At 50.8% G+C, this 22,569-nt stretch overlaps 1 protein-coding gene and 1 pseudogene across 8 annotated transcripts in view; both read left to right on the forward strand.

The window, feature by feature from the left end:
- The window catches only part of LOC105470513 (death inducer-obliterator 1), a 61,856-nt gene extending 56,712 nt beyond the window's left edge, over positions 1–5,144 (forward strand). For all 8 annotated transcript variants that reach the window (XM_071079068.1, XM_011722589.3, XM_071079070.1 and 5 more), the window contains one exon: positions 455–5,144. In XM_071079068.1, coding sequence (XP_070935169.1) covers positions 455–3,639 — 3,185 coding nt within the window. In that variant the 3' untranslated portion in view covers positions 3,640–5,144. The remainder of the gene's footprint in view (positions 1–454) is intronic.
- Positions 5,145–8,269: 3,125 nt separating this feature from the next.
- On the forward strand, positions 8,270–10,119 carry LOC105470515 (ADP-ribosylation factor 4-like; annotated as a pseudogene).
- The last annotated feature ends 12,450 nt before the right edge of the window (positions 10,120–22,569 follow it).

The raw sequence follows: 22,569 nt of genomic DNA on the forward strand, positions 1-22,569 counted from the left end.
GCATAGCTGAGCTGTTGTGTTAAGGGCACCTGGGACAATGCCCTTTCCACCCCTGTAGGTTCCCACCACAGCCTCCCTCCCCTCCACACTTCTGCTCTAGCATTACAGATAATTTCTTTAAAATATGTAACAAATTCCGACGATTGGGATGAATTCCCTCGTGAATTGGGCCTTCAGTTCCGTGGTTGGTGACGAGGGGTTAGTCGCCCCCTTCACATGGCTCCGGGAGGACTGGCTTGGTGCGTTCTCGGGATGGTGCGTTCCTGGGACGATGCGTTCCTGGGGCAGAATCATCCAGGCTTTTGCAACTATCTTGACACTTGATTTTATTTTGCCACAGAATGGCTTATTTCTGTCTGTTAAACGTTCCCCATGAAAGCCCTTAATAAAATTCACCTCTGAAGGGTGAAAGTTGGATTTAGATTCTAAAATTTGCAAATATTTTGTTTTTCAGGTCTTGAGTCACCACGTCCGAATATAATTCTTGGATTAGTAATCTGCCAAAAAATAAAACGTCCCGCAAACGCTGGAGAGTTAGACAAGATGGATGAAAAGCGAACCCGACTTCAACAAGAAGAAGTGGACGTTCCGGCCTATCCAAAAGTAACCACAGCCCCGCAGTCCGAAAAGAAGCCCTCCAAGTATCAGCTCTACTCTGCAGACACGGCTGTCAGCAGCACACCCCCTGGGTCGCCTCCCCCTCCGCCCCCTCTTCCAGAACCGCCGGTGCTAAAAGTGTTGTCATCCCTCAAACCTGCAGCCACCAGCCCAGCCACAGCAGCCACAACAGCAGCAGCAGCCTCCACGGCAGCTTCCTCCGCCGCTTCCTCTGCTTCCAAAACAGCGTCACCACTGGAGCACATCCTGCAGACTCTCTTTGGAAAGAAGAAATCATTCGACCCCTCTGTCCGGGAGCCGCCTGGGTCCACCGCAGGTCTCCCCCAGGAGCCCAAAACCACAGCAGAGGACGGGGTGCCGGCGCCTCCGCTGTTAGATCCGATCGTCCAGCAGTTCGGTCAGTTCTCAAAAGATAAGGCTCTAGAGGAAGAGGAGGATGACAGGCCATACGACCCCGAGGAGGAGTATGACCCCGAGAGGGCTTTCGACACTCAGCTTGTGGAGCGAGGCCGGCGCCATGAGGTGGAAAGGGCTCCTGAAGCAGCTGCAGCCGAGCGGGAAGAGGTGGCCTACGACCCCGAGGATGAGACCATCTTAGAAGAAGCAAAAGTGACCGTTGATGACTTGCCCAACAGGATGTGTGCCGACGTGAGAAGGAACTCCGTGGACAGGCCTGCTGAGCCGGTGGCTGGGGCCACCACGCCCTCCTTGGTGGAACAACAGAAGATGCTAGAAGAGCTGAACAAACAGATCGAGGAGCAGAAGAGACAGCTGGAGGAGCAGGAAGAAGCTCTCAGGCAGCAGAGGGCCGCAGTCGGGGTCTCCATGGCCCACTTCTCAGTGTCGGACGCCTTGATGTCTCCACCACCCAAGTCATCCTTGCCCAAGGCGGAGCTGTTCCAGCAAGAGCAGCAGCCCGCAGACAAGCCCACCTCCCTGCCCCCCGCCAGCCAGGCATCAAACCACAGAGACCCACGGCAGGCAAGGCGCCTGGCCGCCGAGACCGGTGACGGGGAGGGGGAGCCTCTCTCCAGGCTTTCGGCACGTGGTGCCCAGGGTGCCCTGCCTGAGAGAGATGCTTGCAGGGGCAGCCTTGTGGGCCAGGCACCCGTGCCAGTCCTGGAGGAAAAGGAGCCAGCCTCTTCCCCCTGGGCTTCAGGTGAAAAGCCCCCAGCGGGGTCCGAGCAGGACGACTGGAAGGCAGAGCCTGGGGAGGGCACCCGCCCTGCCATGGCTGGAGACAGCTCGGCCAGGCCTGCCCGGAGGGTGCTGCTGCCCACACCACCCTGTGGTGCCCTGCAGCCCAGCTTCCCGCTGCAGCACGACGGTGAGCGGGACCCTTTCACCAGCCCGGGGTTCGCGTCGCAGGACAAGGCTCTTGGCTCAGCTCAGTATGAGGACCCAAGAAATCTTCTTTCTGCTGGAAGGAGCAGCAGCCCTGCAGTTGAAACAGAGGGGGACAGAGAGCCACAGGCCAGACCCGGCGAGGGCACCACCCCGCTCCCCACACCAGGACAGAAAGTGGGGGGCGCTCAGCCCCCGTTTCAAGGTCAGCGTGAACCTGGACCTCATGCTTTGGGGATGTCAGGGCTTCATGGCCCCAATTTCCCGGGACCAAGGGGGCCAGCCCCTCCGTTTCCAGAAGAGAGCATCGCCTCCAACGATGGGCCACGAGGGCCTCCGCCAGCCAGATTTGGAGCCCAGAAGGGGCCCATCCCGTCCTTATTCTCGGGGCAACACGGGCCGCCTCCTTATGGGGACAGCAGAGGCCCCTCGCCCTCTTACCTTGGTGGGCCACGAGGAGTGGCACCATCCCAATTTGAAGAACGCAAGGATCCCCATGGGGAGAAGAGGGAGTTCCAGGACGCCCCGTATAACGAGGTCTCGGGCACCCCCGCCCAGTTTGAAGGGACAGAGCAAGCCCCGTTTCTGGGAGGCAGAGGCGGCGCGCCTTTCCAGTTTGGAGGCCAGAGAAGGCCGCTGCTGTCCCAGCTGAAAGGCCCCCGAGGCGGCCCCCCTCCCTCTCAGTTTGGAGGTCAGAGAGGGCCACCCCCTGGCCATTTCGTGGGCCCAAGAGGGCCCCATCCTAGTCAGTTTGAAGCTACCCGGGGCCCTCATCCCAACCAGTTCGAAGGACCCAGAGGCCAGGTCCCTAACTTTATGCCAGGTCCCAGGGGCATTCAGCCTCAGCAGTTCGAAGACCAGAGGGTCCATTCACCACCAAGATTCACAAACCAAAGGGCGCCAGCACCGCTGCAGTTTGGTGGACTACGGGGGTCTGCGCCCTTTTCTGAAAAAAACGAGCAGACCCCGTCGCGATTTCACTTCCAGGGCCAAGCCCCGCAGGTGATGAAGCCGGGCCCCAGGCCCCTGCTGGAGCTCCCCAGCCACCCCCCGCAGCACCGGAAGGACCGCTGGGAGGAGGCCGGCCCGCCCTCCGCGCTCTCCTCCAGTGCGCCCGGACAGGGCCCCGAGGCCGACGGACAGTGGGCATCGCCCGACTTCCGAGAGGGCAAAGGCCACGAATACAGAAACCAGACTTTCGAAGGGAGGCAGCGGGAGCGCTTTGACGCGGGCCCCAAAGAGAAGCCGCTGGAGGAACCCGACGCCCAGGGCCGGGCGTCCGAGGACAGGAGGAGGGAGCGCGAGCGCGGCCGAAACTGGAGCCGAGAGCGGGACTGGGACCGGGCCCGGGAGTGGGACCGACACCGGGACAAGGACTCCAGCCGGGACTGGGACAGAAACCGGGAGAGGAGCGCCAACCGTGACCGAGAGCGCGAGGCCGACCGGGGCAAGGAGTGGGACCGCAGCCGGGAGCGGAGCAGGAACCGAGAGCGCGAGCGAGACCGGAGGCGCGACCGGGACCGGTCCCGGAGCAGAGAGCGGGACCGAGACAAGGCCAGGGACAGGGAGCGGGGCCGCGACCGCAAAGACCGGAGCAAGAGCAAAGAGAGCGCTCGGGACCCGAAGCCCGAGGCCTCGAGGGCCTCCGACGCCGCCGGTACCGCCTCGCAGGCCTAGACGCCCCGGCCGGGCAGAGACCCTTTTTAAAGCCACGTTCGTAACATGCGTTGAACAAATAGCTTTTGAAATAGCCACGATCTTAGATTCAGGATAGAATATTCTGGACTTAAAAATTACTGTAATTTTGTGTAAATGGTTTCTTACTAGATTTCACATCTTTACACTTCTGATGCTTTTTTAAAAAAAACTAAACTTTAATATTTCCATTTAAAGTTAAAGAAATGGGAAATTGCCTACAGAGCATATTGCTTTTTCAGATCATAAAGTTACATTTTCCAATAACTTGACTATTGTAAATTTTAAGGGAATTTCATTGGACCCTAGAGCCATACCTTCACTGACATCTCATCTGTTTGTGTTTCCAGAAGCTGCTTTTACAGGTCTTAGCCGCTGTCCCGGAGGCCGGTGTGGGTGTGACCCGCAGGCGTCCACCCTGCGGCTGGGGAGAAGTGTTAGTAGCTTGTATCTGGAGTCTTGAGAAACACAAAACTTACAAATGCATCTTTCTTTTGTCATAAAATTTGAATTGCAGTTTTCAACTGGGAAACAAACACACATTTCTTAGCGAGCTCAGCTTTTGTATGTCACCTTATCAATTTTTTCAAAAACATGATTTAAAGCAACATCTGTCCTAGTATAATTGTTGCATTTTAAATAACAATTTATTGAAAAAACGTTAAGTTTGACTAGCCTAAAAAAAAGTAACAAACCAATTAAGTGTACTTTGGGGGCGGGGAGGAGTCCTTGATCTGAATAATCGGAACATTTTGTTCGTCCAGTTTCACCTTCTGAGCAGTTCTGTGTCCCAAGAAAAGTGCAGTCAGCCTCAAACTGGTATTTGTCAGATGATACATTTAAAAGTTTGTCCTTGAAAGTGGAACAATACTCGTATAAAGTCTGAGATGAGAAATAGTGATTATTAGCTCAAGAACTGCAAATGAGATAGGAAGCTGTTCACTGTGAAACAGTCTCTTGCTTGTGTATTTTTTGAGTACTTCTGAAGTGTGAAGTAAAAAACATCTGGCTAATTTATTTGTACAAATACACTTTGATAATTTTTTATATTTTCATAAAGTTACTTTTACAGATATAAAATTAAAGAACTTCACTTGTCCTTTGGAGTCTGTTATTCCATTGTACGTCACTACAGATTTTTCACTTTATAGCACAGATTTCTTAAGTTAAGAAAACATTGAGAACGTATCAGTTTGAGATGTTTGGTGTTGAAAGCCAAGTGTCCATAGGTTAAATTACATTAAAGTAGGTGTCACTTTCCAACATCTAGTACGATGTGAAGGTTTTTTTTGTTTGTTTGTTTAACATATAAAGCAAATTTTTCTAATTTAAATACACAAATGTAAAAATCAAGTGTGTTTCTTTAGTTTACTTGATAGAGATTCCTGTAAATTGTATTTTATATTGCGGAGGCTTATATCACTGTACATGAGAACATGGAACGACGTAGGTTTTGTTACTCGCAGGAGAATAAACAGCCACAGGAAGTTTCTGTCTCGGGTCTTCATCACCCTTTTTCTAACGCCGAGAAGTTTGGGGTCGTGCACGGACGCCCTGGCCACCCAGTTTCTTGTTGCTGGTTTGCCTGGGCGTGGGCAGGAGTGCCCTTTGGACCCCTCCCTGAACTCATGCTGAGCCCAGGGTGAGACTGGCTGGGTGCGGGTCCCCACATCCTTCCGTCACGGGGCAACTCTCTCGCTGCCTGTGGGGACTCAGTGCCATGCAGCTCTGGAGACGATGGGCAGGAAGGTCGGGAGGAGGGACTCGCCCCCTTCAGACCCTCTCCTGGGGCTTTCAGAGTGGGAGCCCGAGACCACCGCGACAGCCTCAGCTGTGGTGAAGGGGTCTCATGGTTGAGGAGTGAGCCCCGAAGCCCCAGCCCATCCAGGCCGCAGCGGAGCGTGCGCCCGCGGACTCTGCCGGGCGTGGGGCCGCAGCGGAGCGTGCGCCTGGTGGCTCTGCCAGGCGTGGGCTGCTGCCGAGGACACAGGTGGGCAGGCGGGGTTGGCGGCCCAGACCCAGCAGTGCCAATAGAGGAGACATGGTGCCCCACGTGCCTGCACACAGCGTGGCTGCAGGGACAGGCTCCGTGAGCTGGCGCCTGGCCTGCGCTTGGCTTCTGAACAAGCCTACGGGTCCACAGCCCAGCCATGAGCAGACGCTGGTGGGACGTTCCCGTGCAGACCAGTGCAGCCCCCTTGGCCAAGTGTCTGGTGGGACAGCAACAGCGCTGACCAGCCTTCTCCAACAGCTCCAGACCGTGACCCGTGCAGCCAAAGGGCTCACTGAGCGGAAAAGTGGCGAGGAAGACTCAGCTCCAGTCTGCCTCTGGGCTCATCCGCGGCCCGGTCGGTCACACGAAGCAGGGAAAGGCCCAGGCCCCGGAGCCCTGGCACACCCACAGGCCCACAAGGCACCACAGGGTCACTGAACTGTGGCTCCCTATTCCAGCAGGGAGGCCGAGGCAGCTGTCGGGGAAAATGGAAAGAGCCATCTCACTCGAGAACTCGGCACGGGGGCCTCCAACAGGCGGTAACACCCAAAGCAGCAAGCACCTTCCCTGCCCAGCCCTCACATCAGGCGTCAGTGAGTCCCAGGGAGGAGGCGGCAGTGGGGGCCGTGGCTGTGGCTGAGCTCGGGGGGCCTAACTAGAAGGGCAGAAAAGACAAGACCACAACAGACATGCCCAGACGGACAGTGAGCTCAGCCCTCGGTGGCAGGGCAGGGCCAGTAAACAGGCTGGGCCAGGGCGAGACTGGCTGGGTGCGGGTCCCCACACGCTGGGTCTGTCTTCCTGTGGGACACAGCAAAAGGGAGAAGAACCAAGCCTGCCCAAAACGTCAGACCCAGCAGTCACCGCTGTCGTTATTTTGGTATTTTCCTTAATCTTTTTCTCTCTCTGCATCTAAATTTTGACAAAATCAGGGTCCCTCCAGGAGCACGCTGTGGCCTGGGGTTTGCTCCTCCTCCGGCTGCTCTGCTGCTTCCAGCCGACCTCACTCATGGGCTCAGGGTACCCATGTGGGGACCCTGCCACTGGCTGAGTACGTCTGTTCCACAGGAGGCTGGGAGGCTCAGTGGGCTTACTCAGAGGAAAACCTGAACCAACTCCATCACCCGCCTCCGTAAACCACAGCTCTGCCTGGCATCTGGGCCTCCTTTCAGATCCAGGGTCTAGAAATTCCTAGAAGGCCTGATTATTTCCCATCCCCGTTGCACAGACTCCTGATAAACAGAGGAAGATCCATTTGGGAAGGGGTGGTGGGAAAATTAGCTGCGTATTTTTGGCATTTAGCAGGGCCCCTTCCTCTGGGAGACGGCAGTCTCTCCTCCATTCCAGGGGCCTGGGTCTGTCCAGAGTCTGGAACTTGGCCGAGGGCCCGGAGCTCTGTGTTGGGGCTTCCAGTCAGAGCGAAGGACTCCTGCTCTCGAACCTACAGCCTTTCTGCCAGCACAAAACGGGGACGCCTTTGGCAGGATGTCCATTTTTTTCAGTTGTAGGGAAGCTGCACCCATCAGGCAACGCGGGAACTATGTGGGTCAGATGACTGCGCCTCTGCTGCCCCTCACCGCTGTGCTGGGAATCACGCCGGTGGCATGGCTCCCGCCAGCCCGGAGCTCCACCATCCCCACTGCATTGGGAGTCCAGCTGCATGGCAGCAGTTCCCACCGCAGTTTTTGGCCTACAGAAAAGAATGATCATGGAGCTCTTCCCGGGGGGCGAATGAGGGTGCAGGTGAGGGTGAGGGTGCAGGTGCGGGTGACAGATCGGGTGCGAGTGTGGGTGAGGGTGCGGGTGAGGGTGAGGGTGCGGGTGAGGGTGAGGGTGCGAGTGAGGTTGAGGGTGTGGGTGAAGGTGTGGGTGAGGGTGAGGGTGAGGTGCGGGTGCGGGTGATGGTGTGGGTGAGGGATCGGGTGTGGGTGCAGGTGACAGATCGGGTGCGAGTGTGGGTGAGGGTGCGAGTGAAGGTGTGGGTGACAGATCGGGTGCGAGTGTGGGTGAGGGTGCGGGTGAGGGTGAGGGTGCAGGTGCGGGTGAGGGTCCGGGTGAGGGTGTGGGGCTACCCCGTGAATTCACTCCTCAGAATCCTGGTGAAGGGGTGACCTCCAAGCCCCAAGGACATCAAGCTGGTCTTGCGTGACAAATCCATCCTAGCATTCCACTGTCCTCTCCAGTATACGAGGAAAGTTCTGGATTTCACTTAGTTTAGGGTAGGCTACCTGTGGGGCAACAGTTTCGGTGATTGATCAAGAAAGTGGGGGCAAGAGGGGTGGTCACTCCCAGCCGTTCATTCCAACACATCAAATCCAGAATCTGAGTCCCTGTCTCACTTATGCAAGCTTATATTCCTTCCACCCAGATCCCACACTCTCAACATCCATTTCCACATATTTTCCCCAGGTTTTGGTAGGGAAGCATTTGTGGGCCACACTTCACACCTTCTCTTTTGGGGCCTGCTGGAACTCCAGTCTGGATCTAGGTCTAGAAGGAAAACAGAGGTGGTGGTGGGTCCTGGGCAGGATGGTGGCGCCTTACAGGGCAGCTCCCTAGGGAAGACACTTGAGGGTCTTCAGGCAAAGGAGTCTCAGCTCCCCAGGCAGTGGTGGAAGAGCCGCATGGGCCTTCAAAGAAGACTTGTGGAGTTTACGGGCAGATCCCAACAGACTTGTGGGGCTTGTGGTCCTCAGCTTCACTGGGATCTTCCCACATGCCCCCATTCCAACATCAGGTTCCAGTTCTTTCCCAACTTCCCTTAAATTTAACAAAAGAGGCACTGCAAAGTCGAAACTGTAGATTATGCTGTAATTAAATCGTCCAGGAGACTAGGCTTCAGGTTTGTTTTGCAGAAATCTCAGCCGCGTGGCTACAGGAGATAAGGACTTATTTTAAGACAGTCATAGAGGCTTTCAGGTTCCTTTTCAGACTCCAAGCCAGGAATTTAAAGCACCGAGAGCTGGAGCTGCTGTGTCCATCACCAGCAGGTCCTTGTCCTGCTAATTCCTGTCTACAGCTTCACCAGCACATGGGCCAGTGACATCCCTGCCTCCCTCTTTCTTCCTCAGCTCTTTCTCTTCCCCCTTGTTCAATTTGCCTGGAAGCATGCAAGAAGAAAGTACAGGGCCGCCCCCAACCCCTCTGCTTCTGCCCATCACAAGTGCCACGAACCTATGGTCCCCATCATCTCCTCTCACTTCTCCCACCTCTTCAGCAAGAAGCAGGTGCACATTTGGATGGTTTGATTGGATGCTGCCTTCACATTGTGTATAAACTGAAGTTAGAGCAGGTACTCACCACAGTTCTTGCCATTGGTTTTAACATGGAAGCAGTAAAATATAAGAACACTTGTTTTGGGCTGGGCGCGGCGGCTCAGCCTATAATCCCAGCACTTTGGGAGGCCAAGGCAGGCAGATCACGAGGTCAGGAATTCAAGACCAGCCTGGCCAATACGGTGGAACCCCATCTCTATTAAATATACAAAAATTAGCCAGGTGTGGTGGTGGGCTCCTGTAATCCCAGCTACTTAGGAGGCCAAGGCAGCAGAATTGCTTGAACCCAGGAGGTGGAGGTTGCAGTGAGCTGAGATCACACCATTGCGCTCCAGGCTGGTTGACAGAGCGAGACTCTGCCTCAAAAAGAGAACACTTGTTTCACAGTGTGGGATGTTGGTGGTCAAGATATAATGAGGCCTCTCTGGAAGCATTACTTCCAGAATACCCAGGGTCTTCTTTTGCTGGTAGACAGCAACGATCATGAAAGAATTCGGGAAGTGGCAGATGTGCTGCAGAAAAGGCTTCGGGCAGGTGAGTGTGGAGACGCAGCGCCACTGCTCTCCGCAAACAAACAGGGTTTGCCCAGCGCTGGGGCCATCAGTGCGACGACAGATGAGCCAGCTCTTCAGTCTCTTCCTAATAGGACATGGTATGTTCAAGCCACTTGTGCAACACAGAGCTGGTGTGGATGAGGGACTTGACTGGCTGTCAAATGAGTTTTCAAAACATTAAATGGAAACTAGACATCTAACCAAAGACATGTTTTGATAAAATTGGTCCAGACTTGCTACAGCAAAATTAGTTTGTATCTTGGTTAAGAAACAGCATCGGGGGCTGGCTTGGGCAGAATAATAAACTTATTTTGTTGCCAATTATTGTTTGCCAGATCTAATGTTGTTCTTTAGCAATGTGCTTGGTTTTAAAGAAATTCTTCTTAGGAAAAAAGTGTCCCCATTTACTTCCCATAAGCTTAAAACCTGGACATAGTTGTGAAACCTTTAAATAAATCCACCTTGGAGATTAAAATACAGACAAGTAAATAAATAAGGCGGGCGCGGTGGCTCACGCCTGGGGGAGCCCTGTTGGGGAGGAGGTGAATCCCCTGAGCTTGCTGGAGACCAGCCTGGGCAACACGATGGACCTTGTTTCTATTTAAAATAAATAAATAAATAAATAAATAAATAAATAAATAAATAAATAAAAAAGGCCAGGCGCGGTGGCTCGCGCCTGTAATCCCAGCACTTTGGGAGGCTGAGGTGGGTGGATCACGAGGTCAGGAGATCGAGACCATCCTGGCTAACATGATGAAACCCCAAACCCCGTCTCTACTAAAAAATTAGCCAGCGTGGTGGCACGTGCCTGTAATCCCAGCTACTCGGGAGGCTGAGGCGGAAAAATCACTTGAACCTAGGAGGCGGATGTTGCAGTGAACCGAGATCGTGCCACCGTACTCCAGCCTGGGTGACAGAGACTCCATCTAAAAAAAAAAAAAAGAAAAAAGAATTCAGGCTGGGCACGGTGACTTACATCTGTAATCCCAGAACTTTGGGAGGCCGAGGGGGGCAGATCACTTGAGGTCAGGAGCTCGAGACCAGCCTGGCCAACATGGCGAAACCCTGTCTCTACCAGAAAAATACAAAACATAGGCAGGCATCGTGGCATGTGCCTGTAATCCCAGCTACTCGGGTGGCTGAGGTAGGAGAATCGCGTGAACCCAGGAGGCGGAGGTGGCAGTGAGCCGAGATCACACCACTGCACTCCAGCCTGGGTGACAGAGCAAGACTCTGCCTCAAAAAAATTAATTAATTAATTAAAAATAAATAAAGCACTGACTCACCATTTTCTTTTCCCAGGTTATCCAGGGCACTTGGGCGAAAGCATCACCTGCTTTTACTAGAATGTTCAATGGCAGCCTTGGTTCCAGAGGCACTTGGTGAATTCTGCCCATCGGTGGCCATTCGCATGAATTATCAGCGCCTCTTTCCCGAGGGAAACGGGGTCACGAATGCTTTTAAATCAAAGGCAATCAAAGATCCAGCTCCAGAAAACCCAGAACCAGCTTTGATCACTCCACATCACAGAAACAGCAACTGGCCCAGGAGTCCAAGAAGCTACAAGAGGATGGGAGGAAGGGGGAGCAGTTGCCAGCCGGTCTGGTGACCCTGCCCTGCGCAACCTTCCAAGAATTAAAAAAAGAAAAAAATAAAACAAAAAAACACCCTGCTTGCTATGGTCTGAGTTTGTATCCCTCCAAGATTCACACTGAAACCTAATCTCCACTGTGGTGGCATTAAGAAGAGGGGTCTAGGCCGGGCGCGGTGGCTCACGCCTGTAATCCCAGCACTTTGGGAGGTCGAGGCAGGCAGATCACAAGCTCAGGAGATCGAGACCATCCTGGCTGACACGGTGAAACCCCGTCTCTATTAAAAATACAAAAAATTAGCCGGGCGTGGTGGCGGGCGCCTGTAGTCCCAGCTACTCAGGAGGCTGAGGCAGGAGAATGGCATGAACCCTGGAGGCAGAGGTTGCCGTGAGCCAAGATCGCGCCACTGCACTCCAGCCTGGGCGACAGAGCGAGACGCCATCTCAAAAAAAAAAAAAAAAGAAAAGGGGTCTTTAAAACAATGGCTGGGCGCGGTGGCTCATGCCTGTAATCCCAGCCCTTTGGGAAGCCGAGGTGGGAGGATCACCTGAGGTTAGGAGTTCGAGACCAGCCTGACCAACATGGAGAAACCCTGTCTCTACTAAAAGTACAAAAAAATTAGCCGGGTGTTGTGGCACGCGCCTGTAATCCCAGCTACTCAGGAGGCTGAGGCAGGAGAATTGCTTGAACCTGGGAGGCGGAGGTTGCAGTGAGCCGAGATCACACCATTGCACTCCAGCCTAGGCAATAAATTGAGACTCCATCTCAAAAACAAAAATAAAAAATAAGAAGAGGGATCTTTAGGAGGTGACTAGGTCATGATGGGAGAGCCATCATGAATGGGATTAGTGCCCTTTGACAACAGGCCTGAGGGAGCTGATTTTCTCTCTCTGGTACGTGAGGATGCAACAGGAAGGCACCATCTGAGCGGAACAGGCCCTAACCAGTCATCATATATGCTGGTGCCTTGATCTGGAACTTTCCAGCTTCCAGAACTAGGAGCAATACATTTCTGTTGTTTATAAGTGACCTAGTCTAAAGTGTATTGTTATGACAGCACAAATGGACTAAGACTGCTGGATTTTTATTGGAACTGCATACATCAATTTTGGGAATAACATACATCTTAACACTATCAAACCTTCTAATCCATGAACATAGTATACTCTATATTTGTCCATCTTTTTAATTTATTTCAACAGTATTTTGTAGTTATCAGTGTACAGGTCTTTTACATCTTTTGTCAAATTTATTTCTTTTTTTTTTTTTTTTTTTTTTGAGACGGAGTCTGGCTCTGTTGCCCAGGCTGGAGTGCAGTGGCCGGATCTCAGCTCACTGCAAGCCCCGCCTCCCGGGTTCACGCCATTCTCCTGCCTCAGCCTCCCGAGTAGCTGGGACTACAGGCGCCCGCCACCTCGCCCAGCTAATTTTTTTTTGTATTTTAGTAGAGATGGGGTTTCACCGTGTTAGCCAGGATGGTCTCCATCTCCTGAACTCGTGATCTGCCCGTCTCGGCCTCCCAAAGTGCTGGGATTACAGGCTTGAGCCACCGCGCCCGGCCTGTCAAATTTATTTCTAAGCTTTTTTTTTTTTTTTTGAGACTGAGTCTCACTTTGTCACTGAGGCTGGACGGCAGTGGCACGATCTCGGCTCACTGTAACCTCTGCCTCCCAGGTTTAAGCAATTCTCCTGCTTCAGCCTCCTGAGTAGCTGGAATTACAGGTGCCTGCCACCAGCCTCGGCTAATTTTTGTATTTTTAGTATAGATGGGGTTTCACCATGTTGGTCAGGCTGGTCTCCGACTCCTGACCTCTGGTGACCCACCCACCTTGGCCTCCCAAAGTGCTGGGATTACAGACGTGAACCACCGTGCCTGGCCCTATTTCTAACTTTTTTCATATTTTTTTAATACCATGGTAAATGCCATCTCTTAAAAATTCAGTTTCTGATTGTTGCTATTGTATAGAAATACAACTGAATTAAAAATTTTTTAATTTGAAATAATTGTAGATTCACAGGAAGTTGCAAAAATAGTACAGAGAGGTCCCATGAAGCTCTCACTCAGTGTCCCTCAGTGGTTACAGTTTACATAACTATAGCCCAATATCAAAACTGGAGGGTGAGCGCGGTGGCTCACACCTGTAATCCCAGCACTTTGGGAGGCCGAGGCGGGTGGATCACCTGACGTCAGGGGTTAGAGACCAGCCTTGTCAACATGGCAAAACCCCATCTCTACTAAAAATACAAAAATTAGCCGAGTGTGGTAGCAGACGCTTGTTATCCCAGCTACTCCGGAGGCTGAAGCAGGAGGATCGCTTGAACCTGGGAGACGGAGATTGCAGTGAACTGAGGTTGCGCCACTAAATTCCAGGCTGGGCGACAGAGCAAGATGCCATCTCCAGGAAAAAAAAAAAAAACACCTGGAAACAGATATGGGTACACTGCATGTGTCCAGTTCTGTGGCATTTCCACATGTGCAGATTCACGCAGCCACAGCCAAGACCCAGCTCTCCCTCACCACAGAGTCCTTCATGCTACTCCTTAGGGTCAACCCATGTTTCTATCCCCCATTCCTTCCCCTTGGCAACCATAAATTTGTTATCAATTTCTATAATTTCGTTATTTCAATACCATTATATGCATGGAATTATACTGTGTAAGTTTCCTGGGGCTGCCGTAACAAACCACCACACACTGCGTGGCTTTAAAAAGAAATGTGGCCGGGCGCAGCGGCTCACGCCTGTAATTCCAGCACTTTGGGAGGCCAAGGTGGGTGGATCACTTGAGGCCAGGAGTTTGAGAGCAGCCTGGCCAACATAGTGAAAACCCATCTCTACTAAAAATACAGAAATTAGCTGGGTGTGGTGGCGGGCGCCTGTAATCCCAGCTACTCAGGAGGCTGAGGCAAGAGAACTGCACGAATCTGGGAGGCAGAAGTTGCAGTGAGCCAAGATCGCACTAATGCCCTCCAGCCGGGGTGACAGAGGGAGACTCCACCTCAAAAATATTTTAAAAAATAAAAAAGGTTTTTAATTAAAAAAAATAAAAACGAGAAATTTATTTTCCCACAGTTCTGAAGGCTGGAAGTGCAAGCTCTAAGTGTGGCAGCTCTGGCTTCCTCGAGGCCTCCCTTTCTGGTCGCAGATGGCTGCCTTTCCACTGTATCCTCACGTGGCTTTTTAATGAATCCCTCCTGCCTCTTTTTAATAAGGACCCCAGTCATATCAGATTAGGTCTCACCCTCACGTCCTCGTTTTAACTTAATCACCTCTTTGAAGGCCCTGTCTCCAAATACTGCCACAGGCTGGGCACCGTGGCTCACGCCTGTACTCCCAGCACTTTGAGAGGCCAAGGCGGGTAGATCACGAGGTCAAGAGATCGAGACCAGCCTGATCAACGTGGTGAAACCCCGTCTCTACTAAAAGTACAAAAATTAGCTGAGTGTGGTGGTGGGTGCCCGTAATCCCAGCTACTTGGGAGGCTGAGGCAGGAGAATCGCTTGAACCTGGGAGGTAGAGGTTGCAGTGAGCCGAGAATCTCGCCACTGCACTCCAGCCTGGGCGGCAGAGCGAGACTCCATCTCAAAAACAAACAAACAAAACAAAAAACAAACAGCCACATTCTGGGGTACTGGGGAACTGGGGACTAGGGCGTGAATATATGACCTGGGGGGCCTCACGGTTCAGCCCATGACGTCTACTGTATGTGGTCTTCCGAGACTGTGTGTTTTTTTCACACAGCTCCGTGCCCTTAAGACCCATCCGAGCTGTGCGTGTCAGTGCCCAGTCCTTCTTATTGCCGAGTACAGCTCTGTGGTAAGGATGAGTTCGTTCATTTGACTGTTCACCTATTGGTTGTTTCGAGTTCTTGGCTCTTACAAATAAAGCTGCTATGAACATCTGTGGGTGAGTGTGTGAGGAGATGTAAATTTTATTTCTCTGGGATGAGTGCCTGCCATTGCTGGGCCATGTGCCAAGTGTAGGCTGACAGATTCCTCGTGGGCCCGCTCGCCGTGGGACACCTGGGCCACCGCTGACAGATTCCTCGTGGGCCCGCTCGCCGTGGGACACCTGGGCCACCGCTGACAGATTCCTCGTGGGCCCGCTCGCCGTGGGGCACCTGGGCCACCGCTGACAGATTCCTCGTGGGCCCGCTCGCCGTGGGACACCTGTGCCACCTCGTGACTCTGCAGAGCCCCAGCACCAAGAAGTTCTCACCGGGTGTGCCCCCTCCACCTTGAGCTTCCCAGCCTCCAGAACTGAAAACAAACACTTTCTTTTTCTTTATAAGTTACCCAGGCTTAGTCATTCATTTTGAGCTACAGAAAACAGACAATGACAGTCATAACATAAAATATTTTAATGCTGGCCGGATGCAGTGGCTCACACCTGTAATCTCAGCACTTCGGGAGCCTGAGGCCAGCGGATTACAAGGTCAGGAGTTCAAGACCAGCCTGGCCAACATAGTGAAACCCCGTCTCTACTAAAAATACAAAAAATTAGCTGGGCATGGTGGTGGGTGCCCACACTCCCAGCTACTCAGGAGGCTGAGGCAGGAGAATTGCTTGAACCCAGGAGGCGGAGGTTGCAGTGAGACGAGATCATGCCATTGCACTCCAGCTTGGACAACAGTGCAAGACTCTGTCTCAAAAAAAAAAAAAAAAGTGGCCAGGCGCGGTGGCTCAAGCCTGTAATCCCAGCACTTTGGGAGGCCGAGACGGGCGGATCACGAGGTCAGGAGATCGAGACCAGCCTGGCTAACACTGTGAAACCCCGTCTCTACTAAAAAAAAATACAAAAAACTAGCCGGGCGAGGTGGCGGGCGCCTGTAGTCCCAACTACTTGGGAGGCTGAGGCAGGAGAATGGCATAGACCCGGGAGGCGGAGCTTGCAGTGAGCTGAGATCCGGCCACTGCACTCCAGCTTGGGTGACAGAGCGAGACTCCGTCTCAAAACAAAACAAAACAAAACAAAACAAAACAAACAAAAAAAAGTAATGCTAAAATCTTTGAAACTTAAAAAAAGGTTTTAGATGTGAGGTCTCACTATGCTGTCCAAGCCGAAGTGCAGTGTCTATTCACAGATGCTATCACAGCACGCTGCAGCCTTGAACTCCCTGACTCAGGAGATCTTTTCATCTCAGTCTCCTGAGCAGCCGGTATGACAGGTGCCTGCTGGCACACTTGGCAAACTTGTTTATTTATTTGAGACAGAGTCTCGCTCTGTTGCCCAGGCTGGAGTGCAGTCGTGTGATCTTGGCTCACTGCAACTTCTGCCTCCTGGGTTCAAGCATTTTTTTGCCTCAGCCTCCCCAGTAGCTGGGATTACAGGTGCCTGCCACCATGTCCGGCTAATTTTTGTATTTTTTTGTAGAGACAAGATTTCACCACGTTGGCCAGGCTGGTCTCGAACTCCTGGCCTCCAATGATCCATCCATCTCAGCCTCCCAAAGTGCAGGGATTACAGGGCTAACATTATTTTAAAAGAATTTTGGGCTGGGTGTGGTGGCTCATGCCTGTAATCCCAGCACTTTGGGAGGCCAAGGCAGGCGGATCACAAGGTCAGGAGTTCAAGATCACCCTGGTCAATATGCTGAAACCCTGCCTCTACTAAAAATACAAAAATTGCCGGGCGCGGTGGCTCAAGCCTGTAATCCCAGCACTTTGGGAGGCCGAGACGGGCGGATCATGAGGTCAGGAGATCGAGAGCATCCTGGCTAACACGGTGAAACCTCGTCTCTACTAAAAAATACAAAAAACTAGCCAGGCGAAGTGGCGGGTGCCTGTAGTCCCAGCTACTCGGGAGGCTGAGGCAGGAGAATGGCGTGAACCCGGGAGGCGGAGCTTGCAGTGAGCTGAGATCCGGCCACGGCACTCCAGCCTGGGCAACAGAGCGAGACTCCGTCTCAAAAAAAAAAAAAAAACAAAAAAAAAAAAACAAAAATTAGCCGGGTGTGGTGGCGGGTGCCTGTAGTCGCAGCTACTCGGGAGGCTGAGGCAGGAGAATCGCTGGAACCAGGAAAAGGAGGTTGCAGTGTGCCAAGATCATGCCACTGAACTCCAGCTTGGGCATGGTAGCTCACAACTGTAATCCCAACACTTTGGGAGGCTGAGGTGGAAGGATCGCTTGAGCCCAGGAATTTGAGATCAGACTGGGCAACATAGCAAGGCTCTTGTCTCCACAGAAAAATTTGTTTAATTGCCAGGTATTCTGACATGCCTGTGGTCCCAGCTACTGAGGAGGCTGAGGTGGGAGGATCGCCTGAGCCCATGAGATTGAGGCTGAGGTGAGCCACGATCACACCACTGCACTCTAGTCTGGGTGACAGAGCAAGACTCTGTCTCTTGAAACATTTTTTTTTAAAGTAATAAATAAAAATAAAAATAACTTTTGCATCTTTGTTCCTGTCAGATATTGCTCTGTAGTTTTGTTTTGTCTGGTTTTGATATGAGTTATGTTTGTTTCATAGAATGCACTGGAAAGTACCCCTCCTGTTCAGTTTCTGGGAAGAGTTTGGGTAGAACTGGTGTTACTGCTTCCTGAAACGTTTAGCAGGATTCACTCATGAACACATCTGTTAGGGGAGTTTTCTCTCTGAGAAGATCCTTAATTACCAATTCAATTTTATCAACAGATAGAGAGAAATCAAAGTTATCTATTTATTCTTGAGTGAGCTCTTGTAATTTATGTATTTTAAGGAATTTGCCCAGTTTGTCTAAGTTGTTGATTTTATTGCCATAAAGTTGTTCATAACAGCCTCTTAATATATTTTCAATATTTACAGAAGCCTTTTTTCTTCATTTTATTTGTGAGACAGGGTCTCACTGTGTCACCTCGGCTGGAGTGCAGTGGCACGATCACAGCTCACTGCAGCTTCCGCCTCCCGGGCTCAGGTGATCTTCCCACCTCAGCCTCCCAAGTAGCTGGAACCACAGACATGCACCACCACTCCTGGCTAATTGTTGGTATTTTTTGTGGAGATGGAGTTTTGCCATGTTGCCCAGGCTGGTTTTAAACTTCTGAGCTTAAGTGACCTCTGCACCCTGGCCTCCCAAAGTGCTGGGAGTATAGGCATAAGCCACCACGCGTCCAATATATTTAGAATCTTTAGTGCTGTCACTGCCTAGTCGTGGTTCTGGTCATTTGTTTTTCTCTTTTTTCCTGCTCTCAGTCTGGCCAGAGGTTGATAGATCTTATTGATTCTCTCAAAGAACCAGCCTTCGGCTTCTTTTTTTTCTTTTTTTTCCTTTGAGATGGAGTCTCGTTCTGTCGCCCAGGCTGGAGTGCGGTGGTGCGATCTCCGCTCACTGCAACCTCTGCCTCCCAGGTTCAAGCGATTCTCCTGCCTCAGCCTCCCGAATAGTTGGGATTACAGAGACCCACCACCACGCCTGGCCAATTTTTGTATTTTTAGTAGAGACAGGGTTTCACCATGTTGGCCAGGCTGGTCTTGAACTCCTGACATCAAGTGATCCACCCGCCTCGGCCTCCCAAAGTGCTGGGATTACAGGAGTGAGCCACCGCGCCAGGCCCTGCTCCATGTATTTTTAAGCTTTCTAATTAGATGCATTTAATTAGGAAAATGTTCTGCCCCCTATTTCACTGTGAAATGACCAGTATCTCAGGCAAAATTCTTGGCTCTGAAATCTACTTCAGTATTTTTTTTTCTTTTTTTTTCAGACCTGCCTCCTTGAAATTGACTTTAGTATTTATATGCCTATTCCAGCTGCCTTTCGACAGTGCTAGGGAGGTATGCATTTTCCATCCTTTCACTATTTGTCTCTTTAAAATGAGTTTCTTACGGGCACTTCAAGGTCTGGCTGTTTTTTTTTTTTTGTTTGTTTGTTTTTTTTTTTTTTTTTTTTTGAGACGGAGTCTTGCTCTGTCACCCAGGCTGGAGTGCAGTGGTGTGATCTCGGCTCACTGCAAGCTCTGCCTCCTGGGTTCACACCATTCTCCTGCCTCAGCCTCCCAAGTAGCTGGGACTACAGGCACCCACCACCATGCCTGGCTAATTTTTTATATTTTTCAGTAGAGACAGGGTTTCACCATGTTAACCAGGATGGTCTCGACCTCCTGACCTCGTGATCCACCTGCCTCAGCCTCTCAGACTGCTGAGATCACAGGCGTGAGCCGCCGCGCCCGGCCTCCAAGGTCTGACTTTCATCCATTCTGGTCTCTGCTTTCTCATTGATGTGTTTAAACCTTTTACATCTTATGTGATTTTTAAATTGGATTTAAATCTGCTATCTTGCTATTTATTCTCTATTTGTCCCATGTGCTCTTTGTTCTATTTTTCTTTTTCCTGTCTCTTGCATTTTAAAATTTTGTATCATTTATTTATTTACTTTAGAGGTGAAGTCTCTGTCGATCCGGCTGGTGCGCAGTGGCACAATCATATCTCACTTTCTGCCCCTTTGAGAGTCTGATTCCATTTTCTCTCCTTTATCGACTTATTAGCCATCACTCTTTGTTGTTGTATTGCAGTGGTTGTGCTAAGGCTCATAATAAATAGCTTTAACTCGTCCAGTCTCTTCATTCTTTTGTGGAGACTGCGACTTCTATCCAGTCTCACCTTTCTTTTGTCTGAAGGACTTCCTGAACATGTCCTGTAGTGCAAGTCTGCTAGTGATGGATTATTTTGGCTTTTGTAAGTTCAAAAAAGTCTTTATTTTGCCTTTGTTTTTGAAAAATATCTTTGCTGGGTACAGAATTACAGTTATCCCTCAGTAGCCCTGGGGGATGGGTTCCAGTACCCCCCATGGATACCAAAATCCATGAATGTTCAAGCCCCTTATGTAAAATGTCATCGTGTTTCCATATAACCTATGCACATTCTTCCATACACTTTAAATCATCTGTAGGGGTGAGCATGATGACTCACACCTGTAATCTCCGTAATTTTGGTAGGCTGAGGTGGGAGGATCACTTGAGGCCAGGAGTTCAAGACCAGTCTGGGCAACATAGTAAGATCCCATGTCTACAAAAAATAAAATAAAATAAAAATTAGCAGGGTATGGCTGTGTGTGCCTGTGCTCCCAGCTACTCAGGAGAGTCATGCAGGAGGATTGGTTGAGCTCAGGAGGTCGAGGCTGCAGTGAGCTGTAACTGCACTACTGCGCTCCAGTCTGGGAGACAGAGTGAGACCCTGTTTCTAAAATATATACATACCGAGATTACTTATAATACCTGATGCAACGTAGGTGCTAAATAGATACTCGTTATACCATATTGTTTCAGGAACAATGACAGGGAGGAGCAGTCTGCGCTTTTCAGTACAGAAGGAATTTTCTGTTCTGAGGATTTCGACCCTTGGTTGGATTCACAGACACAGAGCTTGTGAATGTAGATGCCTGACAGCGTCAGTGAACTTTCCCTTTCCCTCAGCACTTCAAAGCTGTGATTCCACCGTGTTCCGACTCACATTATTCCTGAAAAAATGTCTGCAATCATTCTTTTTTTTTTTTAGAAGGAGTCTTACTCTGTTGCAAGGCTGGAGTGCAGTGGTGTGATCTTGGCTCATGGCAACCTCCACCTCCCAGGTTCAAGCGATTCTCGTGCCTCAGCCTCCCGAGTTAGCTGGGATTACAGGCATGTGCCACCATCCCCAGCTAATTTTTTTTTTAATTTTTAGTAGAGACGTGGTTTCACCATGTTTGTCAGGATGGTCTCCATCTCCTGACCTCATGATCCACTGGCCTCAGCCTCCCAAAGTGCTGGGATTACAGGCGTGAGTCACTGCGCCCAGCCTGCAATCATTCTCATCTTTGTTCCTTTGTACACAATGTCTCGTGTGTGTGTGTGTGTGTGTGTGTGTGTGTGTGTAGCTGCTTTTAAGGTTTTTCACTGATTTAAAGCAATTTGAGGCCAGACACAGTGGCTTATGCCAAGGTGGAGACCAAGGTGGGCAGATCACCTGAAGTCAGGAGTTCGAGACCAGTCTGACCAACATGGCAAAATCCCGTCTCTACTAAAAATACAAAAAATTGTCCAGGCATGGTGGCACATACCTGTAATCCCAGCTGCGTGGGAGGCTGAGGCAGGAGAATCACCTGAACCCAGGAGGCAGAGGTTGTGCTGAGTTGAGATCATGCCATTGCACTCCAGCCTGGGAGACAGAGCAAGACTCCATCTCAATAAATAAATAAATAAATAAATAAATAAATAAATAAAGCAATTTGCTTTCCGTCTTGGTGTAGTTCCTTCGTGTTTCTTGTGTTTGAGATATGTTAAACTTCTTGGGTCTGTAGGTTTGTAGTTTTAAAAAACTTTTCAATCATTACTTTTTTTTGTTTTTTTTTTTGTTTTTTTTTTGAGACAGAGTCTTGCTCTGTCTCCTAGGCTGGAGTGCAGCGGTGCAATCTCTACTCACTGAAACCTCCACCTCCCGGGTTCCAGCAATTCTTCTGCCTCAGCCTCCTGAGTAGCTGGGATTACAGGCACATGCCACCACAACCGGCTAATTTTTTATATTTTTAGTAGAGATGGGGTTTCACCATGTTGGCCAAGCTGATCTCGAACTCCTGACCTCAAGGGATCTGCCCGCCTCGGCCTCCCAAAGTGCTGGGATTACAGGTGTGAGCCACCTCACCTGGCAATCATTACTTCTTAAAATGTCTTTCTCCACATCCTTCCACTGCCAGGGGACTTCAAATCACACTGCTTGAAACAGCCCCATAGCTCACTGATGCTCTGCTCACTCTCTTAGCCTTCCCTCTCTCTGTTTTACTTTAGATGACTTCTGTTGCCATGTCCCTGAGAGTTTTAAGTCCATGCTTTCCTCCTTGATATTGTTTTCTGAAACCTGATGTTTTGCCCAAAACTGATATATTATTTTCACGTATACATGTGTGAGTTTAGCTTTGCATGGTTGAACTTTCATAGCCCATCGCTGAATCATTGTAATATATTGACCTGTGTCTAAACTGTGATGAAATGAGCGAAAGATTAAAACCTGGCTTAGAAGACGATGTGCAAGTCACAGGCCTTTAAGTGGAATTATTTCAAGATTGCAAAAATAAATCTCTTAAAGACCACATATTGCATGGTTCCATTAAGAGGGAAGGCCCAGCCTAGGCAAACTCCTGGACACAGGAAGGAGATTAGTGGCTGCAGGTGGGGGAGGGGCAGTGTGCTGACTGCTACACAGGACCCGTGGTGACAGGGGCAGTGGAGGTGAGCCCAGCGCTGGGAATGCACCACTACCATCGCGCTGTGCTTTTTTCTTTTTTGAGATGGAGTCTCGCTCTGTCGCCCAGGTTGGAGGGCAGTGGCGCGATCTTGAGTCACTGCAACCTCCGCCTCCTGGGTTCAAGTGATTCTGCTGCCTCAGCCTCCTGAGTAGCTGGGATTACAGGCGCACACCACGACGCCCAGCTAATTTTTGTATTTTTAGTAGAGACAGGGTTTCACCATGTTGGCCAGGCTGGTCTCGATCTCCTGACCTCCTGATCCACCCGCCTCAGCCTCCCAAAGTACTGGGATTACAGGTATGAGCCA

The sequence above is a fragment of the Macaca nemestrina genome, chromosome 15 (genome assembly GCF_043159975.1).
Source record: "Macaca nemestrina isolate mMacNem1 chromosome 15, mMacNem.hap1, whole genome shotgun sequence".
NCBI classification, from domain to species: Eukaryota; Metazoa; Chordata; class Mammalia; order Primates; family Cercopithecidae; genus Macaca; species Macaca nemestrina.